At 31.6% G+C, this 9,189-nt stretch overlaps 1 protein-coding gene across 1 annotated transcript; it reads right to left on the bottom strand.

The window, feature by feature from the left end:
• Positions 1 to 2,945: 2,945 nt before the first annotated feature.
• Positions 2,946 to 8,272, bottom strand: LOC133296696 (protein trichome birefringence-like 33). Its single transcript, XM_061495751.1, has 6 exons — positions 8,080 to 8,272; positions 7,715 to 7,934; positions 4,482 to 4,653; positions 4,179 to 4,378; positions 3,910 to 4,068; positions 2,946 to 3,285 (listed from the first exon to the last, which is right to left on the bottom strand). The coding sequence occupies exons 1-6, from the start codon at positions 8,270 to 8,272 to the stop codon at positions 2,946 to 2,948; spliced, it is 1,284 nt and encodes a 427-aa protein (XP_061351735.1).
• Between the last annotated feature and the right edge of the window lie 917 nt (positions 8,273 to 9,189).

Genomic DNA, 9,189 nt, shown 5'->3' with positions numbered 1-9,189 from the left:
GAGACGACTATCTACCAAATGATTAAAATTTAAGGTGTATGTTTGGCAAAAGTTAATTAGGTCACAGGTCGTCTGTTTAAGCTTTTAAAAAAACATTTTTTAGATATATCTTTTTGTTAGAACCTTTTATCAGAAATTACTTTTTCTAGTTTTTAAGAAAAAAACTAAAATAGTTTTTTTAAATTTTCTATATATGATTTGTAATTGGAAAACTCTTTTATTTAAAAACTTAAACAAATGAACTTTGAATTTCAGAGAATAATCGATTTTTTTCCTTAAAAGTAGTGCATGTTTGATAAAACTTATAAATTCTTAAAAATATTCATTTTTTAAAATAAAATGTTCAGTAAACTTTAAATTTAAATCATTTAAAATTTAAAATATATAAGCTAATTCAAATCCTACTAAAATTAGAATGAAATAGTATTAGATCCCCACCCAATGCTCAAACATGATTTTACTTGGATAAAATGCTAACACAAATGGCTGTATACATATCTGGGCCTGAAATACATTGTAGTTCTCTTAATTACTTTTAGCTGAGAAGGCCCACTTATAAAAACTGTATGTTGTGAGAAGCAAAACCAGCCCAATCACTAGTACAACAACTATATGAAAGACTAAATTAAAGGAAATTGACTATTTATATATCACTTGTGTGCAGAGAAGGATTTTTGACGAATTTTACTTTTGAGTTAATCTCTTAAAGTTTGTTATAACTTAAAATAGACAAAAGTTGAAGTTATATAAACATTACTTTTGATAAGAACCTAATTTGTGATACTTTATATTCGTTGAGATTCTTGCCCAGAAATATAGAGAATTAGAGATACTTCAGGAAGTTTTAAAAAAAAAAATACTAAAAATGGAAAAAGTGATTATCTTTATATAGGGAATTGAATGTAGATTTTCGCCGTTTGTTTATTCTCTCAAAAATTTCAGAAGAGTCTTTGACTCTTTGTTTCCTTATATATTATAAAACTATTTATTTGCGGATGCTAATTCATATGTTTGAAGATGATTAATTCAATGAAAAAAAGAGAAGAAAAAATTTAATTCAAAATGTTAATCTTCTTGAAGATATACACTTTGCAATCACATTAGGTATAGCCTACAAAGTACGGACACGCTCTGTGAGAAAAAATAAAATTTGCGTGTCGGACATGTGTCCGACATGGACACGTTCCGACACGCTCGGACACGTGTCCAACACGGACACGTTTCGACATGCGGTCAACATTTGAGGACACGTGGTCAACTCTCCGACATGTTTTTCGGACACGCGGTCAATTTTTTTGGACACGCAGTCAACGCTCGGACACGTTTTTTTTTTTAAATAAATTTTTTTAATTTTGTTATCTAATTATAAAAGAAATAATTTATAAATTAATTTTTTTCTGTTAAGAAATTTGACATGAAAAATTAACAAAGTACGAAAATTTATTTATATTTATATTTATGTTATGAAATTTAAATATTTGATTGGTTATATGACTTATTATGGACTCTTATATGTATTAAATATAAATTATATATTATATATTAAAATTTTTATTTAATATCAAAACGTGTCCCAACGTGTTCAAATATAAAATTTTTTAGAATTTACGTGTCGGCGTGTTGTGTCGTGTCCCGTGTCCGTACATCATACGGTATAGCTAGCTACTTGAGCATTTATAACCACAGTACGTGAATAATTATAGGCTCAATCGAATTAGCAAAAAAATTAAGATCAGACATAAGCACTATATGTAATTTATTTATAATTATTATATTGCATATTAAAGTCATGAATGAGGATCAAGAAAATAAAAATAAAAAGAATTATGCACACCCCTGTCAGAATCAAGTATGAATGTGTAAAGAATCACTTCAACCCAACACGTTAAGGTGTTGGGTGAGGGTTTTTTTAATGATTTATATTATTCTTCAACCCAACACGTGAAGTGTGGATATTGCACAAGCCTAAGTTTTGGTTTACCTTTTGTGTTTTTATTTTAATTCCACTTAGGCGGTGAGGATCGAACACTTGACCTTAAAGTGTTGGGTGAGGATTATTTTAATGATTTATATTATTCTCTAACAGAATGAACTATTTGTGCAGCCACATAGATAGTCGTATCTCAAGAGAAGCCACATAGAATGTCATACAAGGCAAGATTAATACCGATTTCCTCAGTCACATGCAAGCTACAAGGTTCTTCTCCTCAGTTGCGACCTCAAAAAATGGAGGGAGAAATGACAGACCCACAACTCATTCGCGCCATTTTTCACACGTATATCACTCAACTAGCAAGCAGCTCAATCCACTGTGTACCATCACTTCACAAATTGTACAATCCCTCGAGGTTATTTTCGTAATCTTTTTCGCGCTTCAGATTTCACTTCCCCAGACAATGATGAAAGACGTCTTTGAGATGGACAACTTATTTTTGTTGTCGTACATGAAATCACACATAAAAAGCAAAAGACGGGACAACTTGTTGGCCGAAAAAATTCCTATTTTTGTGGTACCAAACATGGCTATCCTAAGTTTCAGATGTTGGTTTTCCAGATAAGCAAAAATAATTTGCGTACCAAACGGAGAGAAAGTTATCCTTTCAAGAAAGTTAAAAACAATATAGGGAATTCAATGCAGCAAAAACTATGCACATCATGCTGGGGAACAAAAATCTGGCACAATTTTGAGTTTTGGCATTTCAGCAACAGTAAAGGGGGAAAAAAATCAATTCAATTTTCTCATATTTGTCCTCCTCCTTTTTGAATAGCAACTATTATGGTATACAAATCCTCTTTCTTTTCTTTGATTCTTTGGTTACCATCCCAATTATCACTTTAAAAAAAAAAAAACAGATTAATGGCCGCATGCCAGGACTTCCCATTTACAATTTGACGTGCCATATATGGAATGACCCAAGTCCCAAGAGAACAAAAGAGGGTCTCTTTTAAGGATAAAATAACTTGGCAAAAAGAAGCTCATTCCAAGTGTCTTGAAGGCCAGGCAAACACCAATGCACACAATCAGCGTAGCTAACAGGATTAGCTAATTGCTCTTGAGTCAATGGGTTCCATTGCTTCTTGTAGATTGAAGTGTGTGCATCTCTGCGGTAATTGGAAAGCTGGGTTATATTGAGAAATGTAATGGGCACTTTGGATTTGCTGAACACTTGTCCAATCACTTGCATTACACTCTTCCTACAGTCAGAGCCCCAGTATGCAGGATCATCAATCAGAGTTGTTTCGTTGTAGCAGTTTCCTCCTGGTTCACCTCCCCAGTCTATGCTCCTGCCATATATTTTTGAATTATTGGGTCTGTCATTGATACATGGGATGCAGAGAGAGGAACCCTTATACCATCATAAATCATAATGTATATTTTCGTAGCAAAGAAAATTATGATGGTTATACGTGTGCTGTGTGCGATGTTAAATTTTTTTATATACGTGACTAATATAAATTAATTAGTTTTGTATTTTTAAATAGTTAAATTAATAAAAAAAAATATTTCAATTAATATAATAAGTTTTGTGATCATCATAAATTTGGCTTTTCGCATCCATTGGTACTAGATTTAATTGGGTATTATGTCTAACTAATTTCTATGATAGGTAAATTTAGCATACATACGTTAGGTCTTATCTCTAACCTATACATAATAGAGTTAAATCTTATGAGTTGTCGTGGTTCCATGGCACGAAAGCTTTGTCATATTTGAAATAGGTCATAGAGAGAAATATGTTAACATGAAAATCATAATCCATTCTGATCAGTTAGAGAGATGATTTAATTCGTTATTTTATATTCCCAAAAATTGGTATGAGTGTGGTGTTTTATTTATGATGTATAGTACTAAATTGGTGTAGGGATGTGATTCTTAGAAATTTCTTTAAGTGAACTATATATACTCACTTTCCATGAGAAGGTGACATGCTTGTGAAGAAGACTCTAGTTTTCTTTGGATCCATGTTCAGCCTCACCCATCTAAGCATACTTTTCATAGCCATACGATAAGCATCCTCTGTAGTGAGCTCCACAATGTCTTTAACTTCATCATCAAAAGATCCAAGTCTGAAAGTTTGAGGGGAGATCGAGGCATTATTTTCAAAAGCCATTGGAAAAAGAAATGAGAGAGGGGGTAAGCAAATAGCTGTTTGAATAGAAAATAAGGAGGAACATACAAGATCTTCATCTTCAAGCCAGTCATCCACCAAAGATAGGTGTTGAATACCAAAATGTCAACACCTTTCCAATTCCGGCCATGCTTATTGATTGAACCTTTTCTAACTATCCTATCAGATACCCTATGAATGACAGCATTGTCCGAGTTTGATTCAAGAAGAAAAGGTGCCCAGTAGAACTCAATCGTGGCATTGTATTCCTAAGTAAATACAATAAAATGAACAGAGAGAAAAGGGGAGGCATAATCTTGTAGCTAAAAATAGAAAACACTGCCAACTGTATACATCAAATGGTTGCTTTACCTTGGCTGTGAATACAGTGAGTGAATCAAAGGTTTCCATGGATTTGGCATCTTCAGGAATCAGTTGATGGAGAAGGCATACCAAAGAGACATATTGGCCACGGTTGAGAGAGTCTCCAACAAACATCATCCTTTTCCCACGAAGTGTTTCAAGCATCAAGCTGGCATTGAATCTGCAGTATTGGTCACAAAACGTATATTATATTTGTAATTTTTGCACAGTGAATCACTGCATGATGATCACTTTAGAGTTTAGAGCTTATTAATTAAAACTCACTGTCAAGGACTTACTTCTGTGTTTTTTTTCTAAGTTTAGTAAGTCATGCACGGAATTCTCGATAGGTAGAATTTTTTTTATCCAATTAACAATTTCAGCTACAGGATAATAGACATTCCAGTAAAAAGTCAATGACTTCCGTAATAATTGCGCTGAAATTAGAAATAGTTAATTACAAAATTACTCAAAAGTCAAAATCATCGCAAAATTTTCAAAGAGAAACCAATTAATACAAGATATTGTTACAATGCTTCTATAAAAGTTTACCCTAACAATAATTTCTAATTTTCTATACACTGATTAGTTCAATTTTAATATTAAATAATTCTACATTCTCATTATATCCCATTAATAATTATTTTAATTATTATTAACTAAAAGAAAAAATATTAAATACTTTTTACGTTAATAAGACATTAAATATTTATACTTTTCATTTAATAATTACTATTTTAAGTAATTAAGAAAATTTATCTAGGGGATATGATATTACTCATAAAAATATCATTTTGTATGTTATCAAAAAAAATATATATATATATCATTTTGTACGAGACTAATCAAATAATCAGTATTAAAAAAGGAATATGATATATCTTCTCCTTTCCATCTGCTAATTTTTGTATAAAACGGTCCAAGCATATATAATTGGTTATGAGATTTATTAATTACAAGGAACATTATTATGTTTTTCTTTGTCGAACAGGACATCCTCTAATAATAATAATAATTATAATTATAATAATAATAATAATAATAATAATAATAACAATAAACATTTTCATATGTCGTTAACATATTAATTTTATGAACATATTTCGTTAAAATATCATTAATGTATTTTCATTTTAAATTTCTTTAATATGTGCCCAAGTTAATATTTTTTAATCGTATTAACCTATTATTTTAACAAAAGAATATAAATACGAAAAAATAATATTTCTTTATAAAGAAAAAATAATATTATTTATAAAAACAACATTGTTGTACAATTTTATTTTTTTTATTTATGAATGCCGGATCGGTCGCTCAAGACCTTTGGTCTCTACCCCGACCTGATGAAAAAAATGGGATCATTTCTTATGGGCTCGTTGAGAATGATTTTGATCTAGTTCATGGCCTAACCTAACTAAAAGAATAGGGTTTTTATACGAGAACTTTATACCATTCCTATATCATAGACATGGATATAGGAATATTTTCGTTCCTTGCCTACCCTTTCTTCCACATTAAAGAAAGTTTGAATAGCAGTATCCGTTGTTACTTGAAACATTGCGGTCAGTAACATCGATGAATTTGATAAAGGTGCGGAAAGAGAGGGATTCGAACCCTTGGTAAACAAGAGCTAGAATTCTAACCTTGTGCCAGGACCTACGGGCCAAGGGACAGTCTCAGGTAGACAGTTTTTATGGGGCGTAGGCCTCCCAAAAAGTAACGGAGGCGTAAAAAATATAAAATTAATATATGATAATTATGATTAAATAATATTAAAAAAAAACATTCAAAGATAGAGCACCAAACGATTAATCATCGTTAATTAATGCGAACCTCAACAGTCTCATTTCCGCTGAGTCTGACACCGGTTCGAGACTCAGTGAGTAGGAGGGTCGTCCCCAGAGAGAATGGTTCGAAAAAGCAGAGAAGGTAAACAAAGAGAAATTGTCCTACAAAGGCGTGGGTAGTGGGTACCTCCATTCGATGTTCGGTTTAAGCTACGGACCTTGGTTTCGATACGTACAACATTCAAGGTCGCGTTTTGCATATTAAAACTAAGGGAAAAGTGATTATCCTTTTAAATGACACAACTTATATCTTCTCACTCTCATAAATGGGACCCACACCTTTATTTTTTTTGTCAACTCTCTCTCTCCCTTTATCTATCTCTTTCTCTCTCTTAAAATAACATAACTTTACATCCTTTAAAATGACACACAATTTACCCTAAAACTAAAACACGCAAGGCACACAATATTAAACTATACCATCATACTATCATAGCATCTTCTCTTACAGGATCAGTGTTTGTTAGTCAAAATTATTGTGTTTTATGATAATAATAACAGAAATTATGATAGAAAAAAGTTGGAAATTTTTTTTAATTTAAATTTTAAATAAAAAATATTTATTTTGACTAAAATACTCTCCTTTCAAAGGAAAAAATATTTTTCCCTATCTTACAATAATAATAATAATAATAGCCGCCAATTCAAGCATTGAATATCTTACGAAACTATCATTTTCACCATCCTGTATGTGTCTTTCAGGATGTTAGAGGTGGCAATATGGATACATCCCTTCGACCGCCAAAATTGGAGCAGAATAAATATGCCCGCCATTGAATATGGGTTAAAAAATGAAGCCATCTTATTTTATGGTGGATTAATGGATCAACACTCAAATTAAAAGTAATAATTAAAATGAAATATTAAATTAATTTTATAAATTTTATAATATTATTTAATTTTTTCATACTCTTCTTAATCTTTTTCAATATTAATCTTAAATTTATACTAATATTCAATTAAATATTTTTTAAGAATTGATTTGTCTCCACGTGTAAATAACATTTGTCATAAGTAAAATTTGTATTCTTTATTTTTTTTAGAAAATATTAAGAAAAAAATTAGATATCACAGAAGTTTAATAATAAATAAAATACAATTTAAAAAAAAATATATATCACCCAACAGATTGAATTCGTTTTGACTCTTTCTTGGGCGGAACAAATTGGAGTTGGTTGGCTGATTAAAAACCTTAATCCAACTTGTCCCTCCCTTTTTATCAGGTTGACAAATTGACCCGACGATCTTAACGCATACCATATTGCCACCTCTACTCCAGGCTACATGTACCACCGTGCGTGGCGGAAACCCATCCAACATACTGACCCGACCCACATAATACTTGACCCGGAAAAAAAGAAAAGAAAGTGGAAGAAAGAAAACTGAAAGATTTACTTGGGAAGATCACAAGCGTGTGGTTGCCACCTCCATTTCTGATACTCCTTATCGGGTCGCCCGTGTTCTTGACAAGTCAATTGCGGCTGTATGTACGGACAGTCCGATTCCTCGTACAGAGGCCGAGTCAACTCGTCCCGAACCCACCTCCCACTGAACACGTCACACCCTTCCGCCGCTTTCCCCACCGCAAACGGCAGCTTCTGCCGCTTCAACCTCTCTGTTTTCAAAATTCAGGCCACCAAACATAACAAAACCCAATATTCAGCTGAGCACGTATGCAACATGACATGACATGACAGTCCCAAATAAACATAAAAAACAAAAAACGGTGGATTGAATATTGTGAATGTGAGTGAACTCACCGGTTTGGGAGGAGGAAAGTGTGTCAGGGTAGTTGTAGTTTTGGAGCTGTTGGTTGAAGATGCACATGAAGTCCTCGCCATAGAGGATTGTGACAAAGAGGATGAAAGCTAGGAGTGTGAAGAGGTAGGGAGAGAGTCGAGGTTTGTTTTTCAGAAGGGAGGAAGAGGGAGATAATGGTGACTTCATTTGCATGCATTCGCCAAACCTACTATTATTTCACCTCTAGCTGCCACTAACTATTTTTTTCATTAATATAGCAAACCATTCTGCTCTCAAAGCATAGGAAAGGGAGAGAGAAAAAAAAAAAGGAAAAAGAAATTATTCTACCACTTACTATCTGTTAATATACATTGCCACTTTAAACATTATTTTATTATGTTTTTTTATTGTAACTATGAAAATTAAATACGTGTCCACCATTGCTTTGGTCAAAGGAAACTTAATCCTATATTTTACATATTAATTAACGAGTTAATTACTTCCATTTTTTTAACTTAACTTACACATTTTCGACTTTATTTCTCTCTTATTTCTCCAAGTTCTTTCGACAAACATGAAATTCAAGTGAGTTGATGTATAACATGTTTGATATTAATTAATTTCTAAACAAATTAATTTTCATCTCTTTTAATGAATATTTAATTATAAGTTATTTTAAATATAAAATAAGTTTCCTTTCTCTCCATGCACCGTCATTTTCAAATTGAGTTCCTTGTGTATAGGCAAGTGCATATACAGCATAAAATTTCTATGCATTTATTTTGAAAAAAATTATATTTACAAAAAATTTGTTTAGAAAATCTTATAAATTATATTATATATTTCGAGAAGTACACTCACTTGAGAATGTACTTCCCAAAAAACATATTATAGTTTATAAACAAAAAATTTATAAATACAACTTACCTTTTATTTTAATATTTTTTGTATATAGAAGCCCCCGAAGTGACAGGATAGCATAAGTAAGGTTTTTTTTTTTCATTTTTAATTTGTATATATGCTGACGTAATTATTAAAACAACATCTTATTTTCATTCCATTTCTTGTTTTAATATTTTATGTTTATAAAAATTCCAGAATCTCATCCCCAAAATTTTTAAATACGAAAC

This window comes from Gastrolobium bilobum, unplaced genomic scaffold, assembly GCF_033153095.1.
Source record: "Gastrolobium bilobum isolate Gb01-03AN ecotype WA unplaced genomic scaffold, APGP_CSIRO_Gbil_v1 utg6129, whole genome shotgun sequence".
NCBI classification, from domain to species: Eukaryota; Viridiplantae; Streptophyta; class Magnoliopsida; order Fabales; family Fabaceae; genus Gastrolobium; species Gastrolobium bilobum.
Note: the sequence above shows the minus strand (reverse complement) of the source record. Positions and strands in the feature narration are given on the sequence as shown.

Excerpts from the sequence above, each read along its gene's own strand:
- LOC133296696 (XM_061495751.1), bottom strand. The coding sequence starts at position 8,272 with ATGCAAATGAAGTCACCATTATCTCCCTCTTCCTCCCTTCTGAAAAAC. Across the intron at positions 4,654-7,714 it reads CACGCTTGTGATCTTCCCAA|ATTCAATGCCAGCTTGATGC; the intron begins GTAAATCTTTCA and ends CCAATACTGCAG. Across the intron at positions 4,379-4,481 it reads TCACTGTATTCACAGCCAAG|GAATACAATGCCACGATTGA; the intron begins GTAAAGCAACCA and ends GTATTTACTTAG.